Genomic DNA, 21,138 nt, shown 5'->3' on the forward strand with positions numbered 1-21,138 from the left:
TCTTTTTTAAAATAAATTAAATTAAATTATTATCTGTAAATTTTTTTTTTTTTTTTTTTTTTTTTGCAAGAGAGGGAATTTAGAAACTGGTTTTAATATAAAAATTCGATTTTTTTTGAGAGAATATAAAAATTCGATTTTTTTTTGATAGCATAAAAATTCGATTTATTCAACCATAACTCATTTTGTGGATCATAGGTTATAAGGGAAAAGTTAATGGATACTCTAATTGCATTGATTTATAAGATATTTAAAAAAAATTATTATAAAAAAAAAATTATTTGACTTTGAAAACGGGGAAAAATCTTTTTTAAAATGATTTAAAGACACCCGTTAATGTGACCCTTTTTGTAATTATATTAATTTGAAATCCTTAGCGATTTTGCTCATAAACTTATATAATCTTTATTTATATTTATATCTCTGATTTTATATCTATTTCTATAAATTTTATATATGCTTCTATACTCTATATTACTATTTAAGAGGTTTTATCTATTTAGAATTCACTTTTTGGATGTCCAAAATATCCTAACATTCTACTCATTCACAAGTTTTCAACTAATAATAACAAATACATCAAATAAAACCCAAAATTTTTAACCTCCAATTATCAGCGTCTCCTTCAAAACAACCCCACATATTCCTTTTGAATTCAAATAACTGTTAGCTTACATTTCTTAAAAAAAAAAAAAAAAAAAAAAAAAAATAACCCTCATCCTCATCTTTATGTAACGTATTGAGTAACTTCTCGTAACAAAGTGTTTTGCCGTTGAATTGTAAGTAAAACACTCCTAGAGATTTTTATTTCATAAGTTTAAATCTAATATTTAAAATAAAAAATAATAATAAAAAAAAATAAAGAAGAGTGCAAAGCTCTACATGCACCATGCGCGGGTATATTTGTAATTTTCCTCACTATGTTTCAATTTTTATGTTCTTGACATTATATACACACACTAGTATGTAGCCCCGTGCTACTGTACGAGAATGGATATATTATTAATTATGAGTTTATTCATGTTTAAAAGGTTCAGTTAAATCTAAATTCATATTATTAACCAAAAAATTTCATTAACAAAATTTAGCAGTATATATATTTTACACAGAAAGATGAACCTTGGTGACAATGTTTATCCAAAAGATCCATTCATGCTTTTGAATCTTCAATCTCTATTGGTGATTGAAATTTTCGCAGCTTAAAAAATTTTAAATTAAAAAAAAAAAAAAAAAAAAACCCTCAGAGTTGTACTCATTTTGTAGTTTTACGATGGGTCATTTTGTAACATGATGGGCATTTGTGTGAAGAAAAAACTTTTGAAGTTCCATGGCTGATAAAAGAAATTCTTTCCAATCTCTTTTTATAGAGAGAGGGGTTTGTGCGTGTTTTTATACATCCTTCATAGATGTATTATCACAAAACAGGTCCAATGGATTTAGATTGGTACTACTGATTCCCAAAGCATGAGTGTTTAATGTGTTATTAATTTCATCTCATTGGCTTTTGCACATGACAGCAAAATTAAAAATAATTAGATTGTACACGTGAATAGTAAAATTGGACTCCAATTTCAGATTCTAATTGAACAATTGGAATGATAATATATGATAGTAACAACAATAGGAAAATTCAAATAAAATTTCGAATTAAATTGTAACAATCTGAATAAAAAATTCCAATAGAAAGACAAGGTGGAGTGATCCACTCCAAGAAGGCGACCAAACTTGCATAAATATAGAATAATAAATCTCTTTTCGGAAAATTTACATTGTTCATAACCTTTACCTTTATTCAACATTTTAAAAACATAGTGACTCACATCTGCCATTCAGACATCTACAGCCGGGTCCTCTCCAATTCGCGTGAGATTCCATTGACCACTAAGTTCCTTTGCAGCCTGCAAAAAGTATCATCCATCAGTCCACGGCAGTACTTTCTTCATTGTTATAGGTGCCAAACCTGAACAAAAAGTCAAATATAAGAATAGTGAAATTTAGGCATAATGTGCATCTAATCACATATTAGCAATTTATAACAAATGTAAAGATGCAAACTTTATAAGTGAATAATAAACAAAACTCAGTGTCAGAACCAAGAAGAAAGCACTTTAATCCGAAACTCAGTGCAAATGTAAAGATGTAAACTTTGTAAGCAATTTATAACAAAGATGCAAACTCTAGCTTTGCTATCTTTTTGGAAATTATGCAATGTACCCAAACCAAGTTCTTATCACCGAGATTAATCTCTTTGGTTTTCACGTTTGACTACAAAATCAAGAAAAAACTTAATTAGCACAGTAACTCACTTGACCCGATACATAGAAGTGGTTTTAATGAGAATGAGCCCACATACATTTAGCCACATGATGCAAAATTCAACTTCAATTTCAGATTCTAGACACATGGCACAAAATTAGAGTTCTAATTTGGAATTCAATTTCACACTCTCTCTACTTCACCTATTATTTTATATATAGATTAGTTTGGGTAATCATAACGATGTGATTGAATTTAAAGTAGATCATATTATCTTAATAGGGGTAAAAAAATTAATGCATTACCTTGTAAAAAGAGAAAAATTGTGATTTTTTTTTCCTGCAAAAAAAAAAAATTGTGATTTTTTTTGTTTGTCTTGATCAAGGTTTAATGATGGCATAACTGTTAGTAAACAAATCATCGTACTTAGAATTATTTTAAAAGGCACAACCCATGAATTTTTGTAAGATATATCATAAATAAAGTGTGGGTAAATAATATAGATAAAGGAGCATAATAGTGAAGCTCATATTGTGAGCAATATAAAGTATAAATTTCCTTAACATTTTGGTGTGCAAAAGATACTTTCTTTGGTGGGTCTAGTACATGAATACTACTTCCCCCAATTTAGCTGAATATCATTGTTTTAAGACCTTTTTTTTTTTTTTTTTGGATAAATTGTTTTAAGACTAAATATAGACACAAAGAGAGATTCATAATTGAAAACAAATTCTTATCAAAAAAATAAATAAATAGTTGAAAACAAATTCATGTGATGGTTTTTGTTTACCGGATAGGTGCTAGTACTACTATAAAGTCGTCGATGCTATGCTTGTAATTGTAAAAAAGGGAAGCTCTATCTTTTCCCTCAATCTCATTTAATGATTTTTTTCCAACATGCTCTCCAAAAAGTCCAAAGTACACTAACTAACCCTCTCATTCAATAATTTTTCTCCAATATCCTCTCCAAATTATACTGTACTAAATTTATCTTATTTTTAATAAGTTACAATCTTCTCGTAAAAAAAAATAAAAAAATAACATGTGTTGGCCAAAATTAAACATGGTTTAGACACACAAAAATTTAGTAAAATAGATCTTAAGAATAAATAAACTAAACAAAACAATTACTTTAAGGAAAAACCAGTTGTTTGACACATGAGGCTAAGTTTACACACTTAAAGCATCTGTATCAGTTGATGCAAAAAATTTGTCAATTTTGCAAAAAAACTTGCTTTTTTCTATTTTGCACACCTATTTTTTCAAAACTCTCACGTCAGTTTCTCTATTATACACATTTATTCAATAAAATATTCATTTTTTCCCACTGTCATCTCTCTCAGAGACCCACACACAACCCACACAACCACTATCATCCAACCACCCAACCACCATCATCAAGCCACACAACAACCTAGCCACCATCCCATTAAACCAAGCTACCATCAATGAAATTCACATAACCATTCAACCAAGCCACCATCAACCAACCTCCAAAAGCCCAAATCCAAAGATCCATCATCAACCTACCCAATCACCATCATCAAGCCACACAACAAAAATCCAAAGATCCAATCACCATCATCAAGCCACCATTATCAACCTACCCATATCCAAAGATCCAAAAACCCATTTATCAAAATCCCAAAACCCACTAGAAACAAAGGAAAACCATCAGTGGTAAAGGTCAGAGAGAGTAAGGGACGACGATGACCCAACATGCAACAAGCGGCAATGAGCGACAACGATGACCCAACACGCAGATTAAAGCGAACAGTGAAACTAGCGGTGAAGCTTGAGTTAGAGACTGAGAAACAAAGAGAGAGTTCAGAAAGAGTGTTTAGAAAGAGTGAGGGAGTGAATAGAATGACAGAGAAAAAAATAATAAAATATTAAATGCAAATGCTACAATAACCGCATATATGCACGGTTACTGTAGCAATTGTGCATTTATGCACAATTTTACACCCACTGATGTGGGTGTTTTTTGGTCAAAATGTGTAAAATGAAGAGTTTTTCGAATTTTGCAAGATTTCAGTGGATGCTCTTAGAAGATTAATATTATCAAGAAAAAAATAGATTAAGATCATCTAGAATTTATACACTTGGAAAATTAAGATCATGTAGGATTATTGTAGCAATTAAGTTAATACGAACAAATAGTTTTCTGTTTTGTTATTTTTTAAAACATATTTCAAAGTGGCAACAAAACGTAAACAAAAACATAACAAATGTAAGAAGCAACGTGTATTAGGAACAAAATTGTGGTAAGAATTTAAAAAAAAATTTTGATATAAACTATTAAGCTTTTGTGTTTATTCAAATAATTGATAAAAAGTAGTAGGAAAAAGTTGATAAAAACAATTAAACTAATGTATGTAAGGGGGTGGGCTGTGCTAGTGGTGTTGGGCTGCCTCCTACTGCACTAAGACCAAGTTTTCTGGATAAGAGAGTCGGGACCGACCCAGCTTCAGCTTAAGTTGGTTCGGCTTGTGCGCAAACTAGGCCAAATCTGTCAAGGACGTGTTCACGGCAGGCGAAACTATTTCAGACAAATCATGGCAGGCAGACATAATAAAAATAAAATAGACAGAAAATATCTAGCCACTTTAATGGGGAATTGACCAAATAGCCCTTAAAATCAATTACAATAACAATACTATTTGTTTTCTTTCTTACAGAAAAAAAAAAAAAAAAAAAAAAAAAAAAAAACATAGCAGAGGACATCAAATGTTTATAAGCATGGATTAGCCGGAATATTAGAGGAAATCGATCAGAAATTCAATTCGCAGGAACAGAACCACAAAGGGAAGAACGTCCCTCCTTAAAGCAGCCAACCTCTCAGGAAAGAGACCTGCCGTAGAGGTTAGCCGCCCTGAGGGAAATGGGTCTGAATGGTTTTCTGCGTAGGTACTTTCGTGTTTTTCTTACAGAGGGCTGGATTTCATGAGGGAGAGAAGGGACTGATCTATCAGTGCATGCCCACCTTTCTAATTCTCACTATTTCTTTCTTTCTTCTCACTTCGTTTTCTTTGCTATTTCTTAGTCAAAGTTCCGTTGTTCCTCCCCCTCTCTGTTCATGGCAAGACCCTTCTTTTATAGTGTCTGCCGTGACCCGATTTTACTGTTTTAACCCTTAACTCTCTTTATCTGGTCTAAGTGTACTGGCCGACCATCACTGTTCTATCTATGTGTCGTCCTCCCATCGCCAGACAAGGAAGTGTATTTTGTTTGCTAGTTTGCCGTGACACCTTTTCTTGCTACGGTCTAGGTTATTTCTCTCTTTCTATCCCTCATGGCATGCACCTAATGGTTCCAACTCAGCTTGCCTTTTTTGGGTAGTAAGCCATCCCAGCAGGGCACCTCCCTAAAAGAGCCTGAGCCGGAACCATAAAAATAGATCTTCCCCTCTCCCCACCACCAAACTATGCCCTTTGATCCTCTGACCCCCCGACCTCACCATGCTCTGTATTGGCTGGGTACAGGCTGGTGGTGCCTGGGCCTTGTGCGTGCCTTCATTCCATATGTGTCCAAAACTTGCCTGCTGCCCATTCGTCTGCCGTGGTCTGGAGGCTCGCCATCCGTGTTTTTTGACCTCTTATGTGGCTGTTCTTTGTCTTCTCACTCCACTTAGGAGCTGGGCTTTATTTGATGATGGGTCTTACATTTCTTTGACCCACTCCTTGGTTTCCTTTGTTTCTTGCAATGTCGTTCTGTTATTCCTGCCGTAATAACTTAAACCTACTAGGCCTCTTTTAGGCCAGCTGTTTATTCCTTCTCTCAGTGGCTTGGCATGGCCACTGATTTGCTTTTATTTATGGGCTCCTATGTCCCTTTTGACTTTCCTTTGGGCATCTTCATCCCATTTGCTTTCTTTGGGCTTCCTCAGCCCTTTTGCTAATTCTACATTCTCATGGGCTTTTTACTAACTTCATTGGGTTTCCTTGGTCCAATAACCTTATTCTCATCCTTGGGGTTTATAGGCTTGCCATAAACCCCCTACTTTCTTAGTTTGCATTACCTTGGGCCTGCGGCAGCCCTTTCTCGCTTTTCTACCTCATATACTGCCCATGGGATGCTATTTCTCTCTTTTCGGGCTTCTTTGAGCCCACTTGCCTCTTCAAGACCCATTTGTTTATTTCTTGGACCTGTGATCCATTATTCCTGCAGCTTGGGCCTAATGGTTTTGCGGTTTACTTTGTCAATTCTTTGTTGCCCTTGTTATTGGGCTTTTTTTCTTTCCACCTGGATTCTCACAAATGGCCCTCAACAATGTATTTATCTAAAAAATTGTTGTAATTTACACAACCACCACTTAAAAACTCAACTTTTATAATATAGTGGTTTCTATCCAAAAAAAAATATATATATTACAATATAGTGTATGATATGATTGTTGAGGGCCATTCATGAGAATCTAGGTGGAAAGAAAGAAAGCCCAATAACAAGGGCAACAAAGAATTGACAAAGCAGACAGCAAAACCATTAGACCCAAGCGGCATGAAAAATGGATCACAGGCCCAAGAAATAAACAAATGGGTCTTGAAGAGGCAAGTGAGCTCGAAGAAGCCTGGAAAGAGAGAAATAGCATCCCATGGGCAGTGTATGAGGTAGAAAAGCGAGAAAAGGCCGTCGCAAGCCCAAAGTAATGCAAACTAAGAAAGTAAGGGGGTTTATGGCAGGCCCATAAACCCCAAGGATGAGAATAAGGTTATTGGGTTAGGGAAGCCCAATGAAGTTAGTAAAAAGCCCATGGGAATGTAAAATTAGCAAAAGGGCCGAGGAAGCCCAAAGAAAGCAAACGGGCCAAGGATGCCCAAGGGAAAGCCAAAAAGGACATAGAAGCCCATAAATAAAAGCAAACCAGTGGCCATGCCAAGCCACTGAGAGAAGGAATAAACAGCTGGCCTAAAAGAGGCCTAGCAAGATTAAGTTATTACAGCAGGAATAATAGAACGACATTGCAAGAAATAAGGGAAACCAAGGAATGAGCCAAAGAAATGTAAGACCCATCATCAAATAAAACCCAGCTCCTAAGAGGAGCGAGAAAACAAAAAGCAGCCCACATAAGAGGTCAAAAAACACGGACGACGAGCCTCTAGACCACGGCAGACGAATGGGCAGCAAGCAAGTTTTGGACACATATGAAATGAAGGCACGCGCAAGGCCCAAGCACCACCAGCCTGTACCCAGCCAATACAGAGCATGGTGAGGTCGGGGAGTCAGAGAATCAGAGGGCATGGTTTGGTGGTAGGGAGAGGGGAAAAATCTATTTTAAAGGTTCCAACTCAGGCTCTTTTGGGGAGGTGTCCTGCTGGGATGGCTTACTACCCAAAAGAGGCAAGCTGAGTTGGAACCATTAGGTGCATGCCATGAGGGATAGGAAGAGAGAAATAACCCAGACTGTAGCAGGAAAGGGTGTCACGGTAGACTAGCAAACAAAATACTCTTCCTTGTCTAGCGATGGAAGGGCGACACACAGACGGAACAGTGATGGTCGGCTAGTACACCCAAACCAGACAAAGGGAGTTAAGGGCTAAAATAGTAAAATCTGGTCATGGTAGGCACTATAAAAGGGGGGTCTTGCCGTGAACAGAGGAGGAGGAGGAACAACGAAAACTTTGACTAAGAAATAGAAAACTTAAAAGAAATAGCAAAGAAAACAAGTGAAAGAAAGAAACAGTGAGAATTAGAATGGTAGGCATGCACTGATAGATTGATCATTTCTCTCCCTCATGAAATCCGACCCTCTGTAAAGAACTCGAGAGTATCTACGCAGAAAAACCACTTAGACCTGTTTCCCTCAGGGCGGTTAACCTCTACGACAGGACTCTTTCTTGAGAAATTGACTGCTTTGAGGAGGAACGTTCTTCCCTTTGTGGCTTTGCTCCTGTGGATTGGATTTCTAGTCGATTTTCTCTAATATTCCAACTAACCCATGCGTATTAACATTTGATATCCTCTGTTATTTCTTTTTCTCTTATGCAAAAAAGAAAACAATTGGTATTGCTGTTGTAATTGATTTTAAGGGCTGTTTGGTCAATTCCCCCATTAAGTGGCTAGATATTTTCTGTTTATTTTATTGTTATTAAGTTTGCCTGCCACGATTTGTCTGAAACAGTTTCGCCTACCGTGAACACATCCCTGGCAGACTTGGCCTAGTTTGCGCACAAGCCGGACCAACTTTAGCTGAAACTGGGCCGGTCCCAACTCTCTTATCCAGAAAACTTAGGCTTAGTGCAGCAGGAGGCAGCCCAACACCACTAGCACAGCCCACCCCCTTACAATGATTTAATTATTGTGATTTTTTATTGTCAATTTGTTAAAAATAATAATACTGAAATTAATATTTTTCTAATTATTAAACTAATTTTTTTTATTATATATCAATCTCAATAGATCACCTTTTGAGATCTCCTTACTTCATAGAATGAGAAAGATCTCACACCATCATTGTCCATAGGATTGGTTTTAGTGGCGGTTTGGCTTCTTTTTCTTTTTCATTTTTATAAAAATTTTAAAGATGGACATTTGCTTGATCAACTCTTAAAGATTTTATATAGCTTTTTATACTAATGGTCCTTTGTTCAAAAGGGAATCAAGTCGGTGCTGCTTTAGCAAAATATGCTAGAGAAAGAAAAGGTGTTGATAATGTTGTTTAGCTTGAAGATATGCCTTTGTCCCTTTCTACCTTATTGACAATTGATGAACTTCACTTATAAGTCAAGCACGAAAGGGTTTTTATTTTTATTTTTTTTAATTTTTATTTTTATTTTTATTTTTATAAATCTCTTAATTAAAATAGGTGCTGCTTTAGCAAAATATGCTAGAGAAAGAAAATGTGTTGATAATGTTGTTTAGCTTGAAGATATGTCTTTGTCCCTTTCTACCTTATTGACAATTTTTTTATTTCTTATCTCTTAATTAAAATAAAATCTTAACGGATCATGTTGATAGTTGTAAAAAAAAATGAAAAATATTGTCTCCCTAGGCTTTTTTGTTAAATACAAGTTTGTAGCACTTGGTACTTATATTTTTGGTAGGAACTCATATTTCATATTTTACAATTTTTGGTAGGAATCCATCTCATAATAATAATAATAACAGATTTCTTTAATATCAGTACCTTTAATCTCAATGAGGGGGGGGGGGGGGGGGTCTTGATAAATTCTATTGAAGGCCAGCCAAGAGCATTTTGAGGTGTGTGAATAATATATTGCCCTTTCCTTGACTATTGACACACCATTTCCCTGAAATTTGATGTGATCGAAGGTTCCTCCTAGAATAGCTTTCTTTTCATAGAGCCTTATGGAGGTTTTTGTCTTCTAATAATCTACGGAAGATGGTTGTTATTGTTGTAGATTGGTATTATATGTTTATATGGAGTGGGGAGTTAGTATCCCATCTTCTTCTTCATTGTCCCTTAGCGTATGAGTTATGGACAATGACTTGGAGTTTGTTTGGTCTTCTTTGGGTTATGCCATAGAGGGTCCTTGACTTGTTAGCAGCTTATTAAGATACCTTTGGTAGGCACCATAATATAGTTTTTTGGGAGAGTTGTGCCGCATTGTATTATGTGATGTCTTGGTGGAAATGAAATGCAAGATACTTTTAAGGATGCAAACGGTCTATTATTGAGATTAAATCTCTATTTATTTTTTTTTCATTCTTTACTATATTGGAGTATTACTTTTAAACCTCCTTCCTATCCTAATTTATTAGATATTTTTGGTATTGTAATTTAAAAGTTTGATTATATTGCTCCCCAAGTACACCCCCAATGTATAATATGAGTGCTTCCTCTTTTTTTTGATCAATAAAATTTCGTTAGCTATCAAATAAATAAATAAAAATATGTAGCTTTCATGTTTTGCATTATTTTATCTTTTATATTCTAAGGGCAATGAGATAATAATAATAATGAAACTTTTGTTGGAAATGTTATAGAGAAAACAAATTTTGATTCAATAATGGAACCCCTAAATATAGCAATAATATAGTTTAAAATAGAGTTTAAAAATATCTTACAAAACTATAGAATCACGTGAAAGCATTGTTCTTAAAAATTGATCTGTGCCACTTGAAGTAGAACTCGGTATGAATGACTCTCGGCCAAACAACCCCTCAAAATTAAACTATAGCATCATTTTTCGAGATGGACGCACTTCCAATCATGAAGATTTAAGAACAACACCTAATATGTCTTTCCTTACTTGCAATTAAAGATTGCCCAGACCCAAGAGTGTAGATCACACAAAAAAAAAATGTTGAGAGAAGAAGGAAAGAGCATAATAGAACATGAGAGTAATAAAATATGCTATGAGGTGTGTTAAATAAGCCAACTGAAATTACTAGAATAATGGGTTAGCTTAATAAGTAAGCTAAACCCAACAGGCAAACTAATGGACCTTACAAACACGTGTGATATGAATAAGCTCAAGTCCAATACTAGGTCCACTATCTTAAGATATCTTTCAAGTTAAAAATTGTCCGAAAACACAAAACAATGCTCACTCCTAACCAAAGTGGGACTCTCAACAATGAACAAAGTGTTTTGAACACACACCTACACTAACAACTTTGAATAGTGTGTTTAAGGTAACAAAACCATCACCAAGATCTTAGTTTGTAGAACTAGCTCTGTCCAGAGAAGAAAAATCAATGACATTATCATCATCGTGTAGGAAATCATTCATTCCATGTCAATTTACAAGGTAATAAAACCATCACCAAGATCATGTGCACTTGGTGCAATTGCTCTCAATAACTGAAATTAATAGTTGAAAAAATAAACTTTCAATCCCAACCATTGGATAAAAAAAAAAAAAAAAAAGTTATAAAATGAAGATGGTAAAATTTTAATGATAGAAAATTGAGCAATTGCACAAGACCACTCATCCAACTAATTGAAGTGACGTATGTCCTACATACAATTATTGGCGAAGTCGAAAAATATTTGTAAAATTCATTTGTGTTGTATTTTTGGATTCCAAAAAGTAAAAAGTAAAAAAAAAAAAAAAAAAATTATATCTAATTATCTTTTTATTTTTAATTTTTTTTTTTGGTTGAGAAAGTTCTTTTTTAGTTATGTTCAGTTTTCTTTATTCTTACGCAGAGTTTAGAAACCTCGGAATCAAAATAATACAAACGTTCTCACAAACACACACAAACAAAAAAAAAAAAAAAAACTTTGTTTTTTAGGGTTTATAAAATAAGAAGGCCTCATCCTCACTCTCACTCTTGACTCTCAGAAAAAAAAACCAAACCCCACACAGAGATTTTCAATTTCCCAAATTCTAGGGTTTACTCTCAGGCCCTCCAAGCTTCGCTAAGCGACGTCTTTCTCAAATTCATCTCTTTCTTATTACCGCACAACCTAGTTCTTGCCTAATTTTGATTTTTTTTTTTGTTCCTTTTAAGGTAAGATTTTTTTGAAACAAATTTTCAATGATTTTTTTTTTCTTTTTTGCTTGTTATTCTGTTTGGTTGATGGGAAAAGTTTAGGAAGAAGTGGGAAAGTGAGAATTTTGAAATTTACTGAATGTATTTTTTTAACTATGGTTTATGCCAATTGGTACTTCAATTTTTTGTATTGGAATTAACACAGTTTGACGCTTTTTTATGGAGTAATAATTGAAACTGAGCATTAGGAGTTATTCATTGTTTTTATTTATTTATTTGAATGTTTTGTATTAGTTTATTATAGGAATGATACATTTTGAGTAATGGGGTTTTCATTTAGGATAATTTCGACTCGAGAAATGAATTTTTGTTTGATTGGAGTTTGGTTATTCAAGGATGTTTGAGAGCTGAGAGTGAAAGATGGGAATTTTTTTTTTTTAAATTTTGATATATGGTTTTTAAAAAGTTATATTGCTTTTGTAAATTGATGCATTGGATTTTAATTACAATTTGAATAAGTTTGTGAGTGTAGTTTGCATTATTATATGCTAGCATTGTAGTAGGTACTGATTGGTTCTCAATATGATTTTATTGAGTTTTTTTTTTTTTATATTGTTCTACAGGATATTGTGCAAATGGATGGGTTGAGGATTTGACCTGGGCAAAAATTGGGTTTTTGTCTGAGAAAGTCTCAGTAATCTAAGTGCTCCTTGGATTGTCATTTTTAAGTTGTGATATATGAGATGTATGGACAAGGGAATTATGGTCCTCAGTTTGGGCAAGGTCCTAACACACCCATGCCACCTGCATACTCACAGCGCCCATTGGCTCCGCCTCCACCTCCCCCCCATTTCCAACAAGGGCCGCCTGCTCCACCCCCTCCTATAAATCAACAAGCTCCTCCTACCGTCCGACCTCATGTAGGTAACCCAGGCCCCCATATATATCATCAGCATGGTCCTCCTGCCCCACTTTCCGCAATGCATCAAGGTCCACCTGGTGGGATGCTGAACACAGGTCAACCTTATTTACAAATTCAAGGAAGCGCCCCATTGCCTGTTACATACTCAAGTACTCAACAGACTTCACAACATCAATTGCATTTAGGGACACAGAATGTGCATCATGCTCCACCAACAGTACCTCCTCCCCCTCCCCCTCCTCCTCCTGGTCCTCCTCGCTCAGAAATCTTACAGGCCCCGCCTCCTCCTAGAGTATTACCTCCTCCTCCTCCTCCTCCTCCTCCACATGGACAGACATTGTATAGAGCTCCTCTTCATCCACCACCACGGCAGCCTAGTGCTGTGCAGGGTCTTCAGCAAATGTCGTCACCTCCACCTCCTCCTTCTACTTCTGGTTTTTCCAGTTATGCATCTTCCATGGTTCCCCCACCCCCACCATCTTCTCCACCACCTATTCCACCTTCTCCACCACCGCTAACCTCTTCCCTTACTTCATCTTCTATTCCCAATAAGGTTAGACATGATACATCTGCCCAGGATGGCTATCGAAATCATGAAGGTGGAAGTGGATGTGAGGTGGGCCTTCTAGCAAGAGATGGTGTGTCATCAACTGGAAGTGCCATATTGGATCTTCCTTCACCTCCGCCTAAGCCAACAGAAGAAAAAGTTGTTCAAAATATTGAAGGTTTGTGCCAGCTTATTGCTAAAAATGGTAATGGTATTGAAGATTTGACCCGTCATAAAGAAGCTAGGAATCCAGAGTTTGCATTTTTATTTGGTGGTGAGTCAGGAAGTGAAGCTGCAATCGCTCACGAGTATTTCCTGTGGATGAAGAAGAAATGCGTCTTGGAATATAAAATTCCTGAAGGGCAAGGTGTCTCATCATCGAGTACTTTAAAAATCGAGTCTTCAATGCAATCTGAACATCTGAAGGTTGGTGCTGGATGTGATTCACCTTCTGATTCTGACATGGAGATGGAAGGTAGGTGTGACTGATCATGATTCTGCTTCCCAGTATTATTACAAGATTTGTATGTCTATTAGCATGTGATTGCATGATGTGTGTATTATATGCATCATAACTCCCCTTGCTTAACTTTAACGTTTGACATGATTGTCTATCGTGTCATGTGTCATAAATGTGGATTAAGATCTTCAAGAGTTTTTAGGGCAACTCCACCGGGAATTTCCTAAAATCCTATCCATCAATTTTGAAATGAGTGGATTGGATTTGGCCACATCCTCAATAATTTAAATAGATACCCAAATGATGATAGTAAATTTTCATTTAAATGTTGATGGTGTGGCAAAATCCAATCCACTCATTTTAAAATGGATGGATATGATTTCAGAAACTCTATGCTAAGAACTCTAGAGGATCTTAATGCCAAAAGTACTGGTCATTGTCTTCAGCCAATGGGCTTTGGCTCTAGTGGCACTTCCTCCTCCCACAAGGAAAGCAACTTCTTAAGTGAATTGGGTGATTGAATGGGAGATGACATTGAATAAATAGGAATAAGTTTTTGCCTCTTCATCTGAGTTAAATGTCTATTTTATTCTCATTCATTTTCTATCTCGGAGTCTCCCAATCTTTTTAGACATTGGATATGAAAGTTTCTTTCAGTTTCCCAACACTGTTTAAAAAAAAAAAAAAACTATAACTGAATTGTTTACAATATGCATTTTATTCTGCAGTGTGAATGTGTGATGCATCAAATTTTGTGCAGTGGGCTGGCTGGGCTTCTGCAATACATTATTTCTGATAATTAATTTCATTAACATAATTTTCAAGTTTCTAGATTTTGGTTGTGTAAAATGGACATATGATATACAGGAGTGCACTCATACTGAAATATAAGAATAGAATTATGTCAAGGTCCTTGTAGCTCCTGGTGGCACCTCCTGGTGTTTCTAAACGAGACATCTAGGGTTCAAATCCCCCCCACCCCCAACTATTGAATTATTAAAAAAGAAAAAGAAAAAAATAGAATAGAATTATGCCATTGTAGAAAACCTGCACATCGACATAGAAATCTTAGCTGCTTGAAATCATTATAAGAAACTTTTTGGTACTCACCTCCAAAGAGACCAGTGATCAATTATCCCAACAAACCAGAAGATAGTAATACTTAATGAGAAGTATGTCCTCCATTTGATGAATGGGTTGGATGAACTGTAACTCAATTCTGCACCTCTTTCTATATTGGGTATTTGGTTCACTTATTGGAAAAGTATCATTTGTAAAGGCCTTTAATATACAGGTTTGCTTGTAGGCACATGGTTGTTGTAAGGTTCTTTTCCAGAAGAGTTTAGACCAAGGATCCTTGTCTGGATTCTGGCTTTCTTGTAATAAGACATAGGTTATCATACCTATCTAATGTTTAGCATTTTTTGTTTGTTTGGTTTTTTATTTTCTTCAGCTTTATCCTTTTCAAATTAGTTATACTCATAATACTTAAGTTGTTTTATCTCAATGGATTGTGTTCTTTTTGGCTGTTCCATATTGATCGGGTTCTGACTCTCCGATCTCCATATTATGTTTTTATTTGAATTGATAATTGTGTTGCTTTTGATGACGGCATTTGGGTTAAAAATTTTGTTGATTAGGAGAAAACAATAGTCTGTCAAACTTGTTACTTAATTTTTTTGAGTCTATTGAGTCTGTGATTGAGGATCCGTGAGCAGTACCAGCTGATTCTTTTGGTAATCTTTTTATGGGTGGTTTAAGATGATTTCACCCAGGCTGACAAAGACCAGGGAGTTAATCACTCAATTGAAGGATTGAACAATGAGTATGATCTGATCCACAAGAAGCTTGATGTGAAAGAGCAATTACATGTGCTACATAGTATAGCCGAAGGCAGCCCAATGACGGATGCCTCTTCTGTAAAGGTGACTCGCTCTGGGTCTTTAGATGATATGAGGTCATCCAAGGCTTCTGCAGCTGCCGTAGCTATAAATTCTGACAAGTGTTCTAGTGAAGTAATCAAAGGTGGTAGCCCATTCAGACTTCTACAAGACTATGCTTCTGATGACAGCTCAGAAAATGATGGTGAGCCCCGGCGTGAAGTTGGTAGTCCTTTGATGCTCTCATCATCAGTTACAGATGGTGCTGCAAATTCCCATAGAGATGCTGGTTGTAATCTGGGGACAGATGAGTCCAAGAGTTCCTCCAGAATTAAAAAGGGTTCTGGATTGCTTTCTAAATCCAACATGCCCTACAAGGCTCCTGAAATATTACCATATTTGCAAAAAGAGGTTAAGGATACTGGTGCAGCATCTATCTCAAGTGGGACAACTGATGAACATGTTGACTATAACCATAAAAATAAAGTGTCTATTAGCCATGCTGTTTCTCTTGAGGCTGTCCGGGAAAAAGATGACCCAGGCAGTGCTGGTAATGATGTTTCTAAGGGTGCTATGTCTAAAAAGAAAAATAAAGAGAAAAAAGAAAAGCTTGAATCTGCTCCTTTAAAAGTAGATGAATTTGGGAGATTGATCAAGGAAGGTGGTACTGACAGTGACAATGAGGATTCCCGCTACACTCGGAGGCATAATAAGAGAGGTAGAAGCAGGAGCCGGAGCCGGAGCCGGAGCCAATCTCCTGTAGATAGGAGGAGGAGGAGGAGTCCACGTAGGAGAAGGGAGAGGCGAAGCCGATCTCGCAGGTATTTGGTGCATTTTGTGTGCATAATGATTAAAGCAATTGGCTGAATACTTACTGTTTGTGGTTTAGAATATTAGGCTATAGGATATTTACTTTGCTTGTTGGCTCTTAATTTGTAATTATGTCATAATCTTCTACAGGCCATGAACTGTGGAAATTTTGATTTTACTTTTGGCTGTATTTCAGCTGGTCTCCTAGGAAGCGAAGAAGTAGGAGCAGGTCTCCCCTATCTAGGCGTGCAGGTGAGAACAGTGCTGAAAATCTTAGACGAGGCAAGGGTCAGATTCCAGAATGCTTTGACTTCCGCCGAGGAAGGTGTTATCGTGGAGCCTCCTGTCGATTTATGCACAATGAATCTGAGAGGACCAGTGGATCAAGGCACCAAAAAAGCAAACAACAGTATCCGGATGGTCCTCCTAGTGCAAAGAATTCTAAGTTTCGAGAAGATAACAATATTATCTCAGTAGAAGTATCTAATCCTGAGCATGAAGCATTCAAGAGCCAGGAGATGCAGCCCTGTGAAGAAACTATTAGGGGTGCTAAGCAATCTGGTATTTTGGATAATGATGGCCGAATATTCAATTCTGATGCCATTAACTCTGAGAGTTCTGCAGAGGTCTCTGCTAAGGTGCAGGAAATGCATTTTGTTCAAGAAAAGCCCGAGCAGCCTACAACTGACATTCCTGATGGTGAGAATCATCAGGGAGCAGTGGACTCTTGTCAACCATTGTCAGTAGATGGTTTTCCCTCTCAGTCTGTAAGCGATGCTGAAGCCCTGAAGTCACAAGGTAATACCTCTCATTATGTACATTCATCTATGGAAAATTTAGTGACTCAGCAATCTCAATTCAATCTTTCTGTTCCAGGGCTTCAAAATGCTGATTGCCCATCACAATTGATGGATGACTCTTCGTTATCTGATTCACCACCAGATCTTACATCCATGACTTCCTCTAATAAGTTTTCAACCAGGGAACCTTTTCCGAATATGAAAACATCAACTCAGCCAGGCCCTGAGACAAGTTCTATCAGCCTACCGCTTTCATCTGAACAGTTCCCATCGCAACCGCTGGCCCCTAAAGAGTCGTCTCCTAGTATTTCTGCTATGGGTTTACCACATCATCCTTCTGAGTCACATCCTCCTCCAGTCTCACAAGGTGTAAATTCTGTGCATATGCCACAGCCGCCGAACTATTTGATACCACAGAGTGCACCCTTTCCATTTCAATCTGCTCCTGGGGAAAGTTTTCATCCTTATCAAGCTCCATTACCCAGCCAACATTCTCAATATTCTGTACCGCCAATGTCTTCTTGGACTTCCTTGCCACCACCGCCTCCACGACCAATGTATGATTCAACTTCTAATGCAGGAACTGCCACAACGGGTGTTTCTTCACAATTTCAGGAGAGTCATGTGCTCGCCTTTGGTTCTCAGACTTCAGTAAGGCACTACCCTAGCAATATGCCCTATTATGTGCAGGTTGGCGAATTTCCTTATCAAACCCATCCTCCAGGGCAGGAGCCTCAGCGACCTCTCTTGTATGCGGAAGATTTTAGATCAAACCCACCACCTATGGGCAACCCGGATTTAATTTCTTCAAGCTCCTTTGCTCCTGGCAATATGCACTCTCAACCTATGCCCTCCTCACATAAATTATTTACAAACCAAATGCAACCTTTTTCTGGTGACAATTTGCTTCCTGGTGAACATATGAAGTCATCTTCCCAGATTCATCCTTATTCACAGCAGCAACAGCCACCATATGGTTTGCAATACCCCGCAACTGATAGCATTTTGGGTGTGCCTGGAACGACTGGTTCTGCGTCCAGATACACCCCAGATCTTGCGGATGGGAAGTCATCTCAACTTCCTGATTTTGGTGGTTCAAGAATTTCTGCTCATTATAATCCCTATGCATCTACTTTTGAGCAGCCACTGAGCACCAAATTCAGTTCTGATGTATTTAAGCAAGAAAAGGACACACCCTATTCTAGTAAATATGATAGTTCATTAAATTTGAGCCATCTGCCAGTTGATGGGGTAGGTTTAGGCAGTGTCACATCAAGACAGACAACTTCCTCCCCAAGTTCCACCAAAGCAGTTAGGCAGATTTTGCCTAGGTCAGGTGGTGACCAGTATGATCCACTTTTTGACAGCATTGAGCCATCATCAAAATCTCAGAGGAAATATGATCATGGTCAAAAGCAGGAACTTACTGGTGACTCTGACACCATATTAAGGCTCAGTGGTACCCGCAAGCCACTGGATGTGGAAGAGAAGCACAAAGAGGTTGGGGCTGTTGCTTCAACTACATCCCTCGATAATGATGAATATGGTGAGACAGCAGATGCAGAAGTGGGTGCTGTTGAAAATGATAGCCCAAGTGATCCTCTTAATTTACCAAACATGACTCAGGGTGAAATTGAGATTGACCAAATTAAGTCCTCGGGGAAGAGCAAGAAGAGCAAGGATTCCAGATCAATGAAACTTTTCAAGATTGCCGTTGCAGATTTCGTAAAAGAGGTTCTTAAGCCGTCATGGCGACAAGGTAATATGAGCAAGGAGGCATTTAAGACCATTGTGAAGAAGACTGTTGATAAGGTTTCTGGAGCCATGAAGAGCCACCAGATACCCAAGTCTCAGACAAAGATAGATCAATATATTGACTCATCACAGAGGAAACTGACGAAACTTGTGATGGTAATTCCTCTTTTCTGGCTTCTATTTGTAGACTTAGATTCTGATAGATATATTCATGCCCATCCAAACTTTTATTTTCATCTGCATTCTTGCCCTATAGATGTATGAAGTATGTGTTGTGAAACAGAAAATAGACTCAGAAAATAGAGTCTTTATGAACTTTAACTGAATTCTTATGTTCTTAGATATTATGAAGTGTGGCATGGCATTACCTTTATTTAGAACAAGGACTTGTTAGGTTCCACTCATGAGTGCACTCAAGCGAGGTGCTTATGGAGCTCCAAGTTATGCGCATGTGCTCTCTCTCTCTCTCTCTCTCTCTCACACACACACAAACACACACATCTTTTTTTGGGGGCCAAGAAGGTAGGCTTTGATGATTGTATCTATAAAATTGAAGGTTCTATGTAGAAAATGAATTTTATTCTCTACTTTTTTGTTCTGATTGAAATATTGATTTATGTATAATTATCAAAAAGCATTGATGTATAATTATGTGCTTCTATGATACTTCAATCAAAAATTTCATACTTATCAACGAATCTCTAAACATGTCTTGCAGGGCTATGTTGATAAGTATGTCAAGGTGTAGAAGTTCATGTGAGCCGTGATTCCAGCTTGCTATGGTAGAAGATCTTGGTTAGACTTGCAACGCAGCATTATGATAGTTTTGTTAAGAGTTCCAGGGTTTAGATGGGGAGTTTTCTGCTGGCATCTTTTAGGTCAGTACTTTGTGAAGTTTGCCATTGCTAGTGCAAGGAAAACATTGCAGCTTTTGGAGACATGAACTTAATGACAGAGGTTATTAGGATTCCAACCTCAGTAGAGTCCTGAGGCGGCTGCAAAAGGTGTATGTATTTCGTTTCTTGGAATACAATTATTGTGTTTTCTCTTCATCTGTTGTCTATTCAATGTTCTACACCCTCTGTAAATGATCCCATCCATAAAATTATTTCTCAGTAAATATCTTTCATTTTCAATTATATAATAATTAGCAAAAAAGTTTTGATGTGGAAACGTATTTTGAGAAATGAAGAAAAAGTTCTCTAATTTCCGAAAATTATGTCTATTCTAACACTTTTTCCTGCTCCTCCTTGTGGCGTACTATTTATATCTGTTAGTCATGTTCACCCATGGAAATCTCAGTTCAAATATATGATTTCAGCATCCATATCATGGAATTTTTCAGTTATCTTGAAGTTTGCGCTGTCAAATTATATTACTCTCTTAAATGTTGCAGTGAAAATGGTTTTTTTTTTTTTTTTTTGGCTGAGAAATGGTGTAAGTGTTTGAGTTGTATAAGCAGCACCGAGAAAATGCAACGGTTATCGGAGCGGGGATCATATCACCTGTAAAATGTCATCAGGTACAATCTGAATAAACTGAATTTGAGCATTCCCATCAGACTCTTCAACCGAAATTTTCCAAGTTTTGGAAAGCGCTCATAAAACTGGAATAGACTCTCTATTGGGATGTTTGTTTGTTTGTTTGTTCCCTGTAGAGGAATTTTTTAGACTGAAATATTGACTTACTGAATCAAAATATTCAATTACTCCTCTCTCTCTCTCTCTCACCTAGACCCATTTGCTATTCGCACCTAACCCCCATTTGCTCCTTCACACACAATCCAATCAAGACACAAATGATCCTATAACTATGAATCAATAAAAAAAAAAAAGTGTGAAAATAAATTGAAAATCAACGCAAGACACAAACACAAACACAATCTTGACCTAATCGAACCCAATCAAGATGATTGATTTGGGCTGCATGCCTCAGCGGTGGAGGAATATAACAATAGAGATATTATTCACGGCTAATTTTTGTGACTGGGCCTAGAATCGTAGTTATTTCCTGTGTTTATATACATTTTCCACTTTCACTCTCACTCCTTTTTTCATTCTGTTTGTTCTCTGTCGTATAGGATTGAATGTACTTAAGAAGAACCACAATAATTTTTTATATATAATATTTATTTTTCACAAGATATAAGAATATTACATAGGTCCTATAACAATTGTTCGAATATGAAAGTATCAGGAATAAGGATAAGTGTTACGTTGTAGATTTCAATGACGTGAACTATAGGAAACATCTTATTAAGGCATTCACAAATATTGGGAAACCAACAACTGGGAAGTAACAAGTAA

General features: G+C 36.7%; 1 protein-coding gene across 1 annotated transcript; it reads left to right on the forward strand.

Annotated features, from left to right (window-relative positions):
• Positions 1-11,396: 11,396 nt before the first annotated feature.
• On the forward strand, positions 11,397-19,952 carry LOC126702983 (uncharacterized). Its single transcript, XM_050401865.1, has 6 exons — positions 11,397-11,676; positions 12,282-13,602; positions 15,349-16,288; positions 16,474-17,075; positions 17,154-18,988; positions 19,551-19,952. Exons 2-6 carry the CDS (start codon positions 12,402-12,404, stop codon positions 19,578-19,580), a joined length of 4,608 nt encoding a protein of 1,535 aa, XP_050257822.1. The 5' UTR covers positions 11,397-11,676; positions 12,282-12,401; the 3' UTR covers positions 19,581-19,952.
• Positions 19,953-21,138: the final 1,186 nt, after the last annotated feature.

Source organism: Quercus robur, chromosome 10 (assembly GCF_932294415.1).
Source record: "Quercus robur chromosome 10, dhQueRobu3.1, whole genome shotgun sequence".
Lineage (NCBI taxonomy): Eukaryota > Viridiplantae > Streptophyta > Magnoliopsida > Fagales > Fagaceae > Quercus > Quercus robur.

What these genes read in the sequence shown, in the direction of transcription:
- LOC126702983 (XM_050401865.1), top strand. Translation starts at nt 12,402, where the DNA reads ATGTATGGACAAGGGAATTATGGTCCTCAGTTTGGGCAAGGTCCTAAC. An exon ending in TTCTGACATGGAGATGGAAG is followed by an intron (nt 13,603 to 15,348) that starts GTAGGTGTGACT and finishes GGGTGGTTTAAG; the next exon opens with ATGATTTCACCCAGGCTGAC. An exon ending in TGAAGCCCTGAAGTCACAAG is followed by an intron (nt 17,076 to 17,153) that starts GTAATACCTCTC and finishes TTTCTGTTCCAG; the next exon opens with GGCTTCAAAATGCTGATTGC.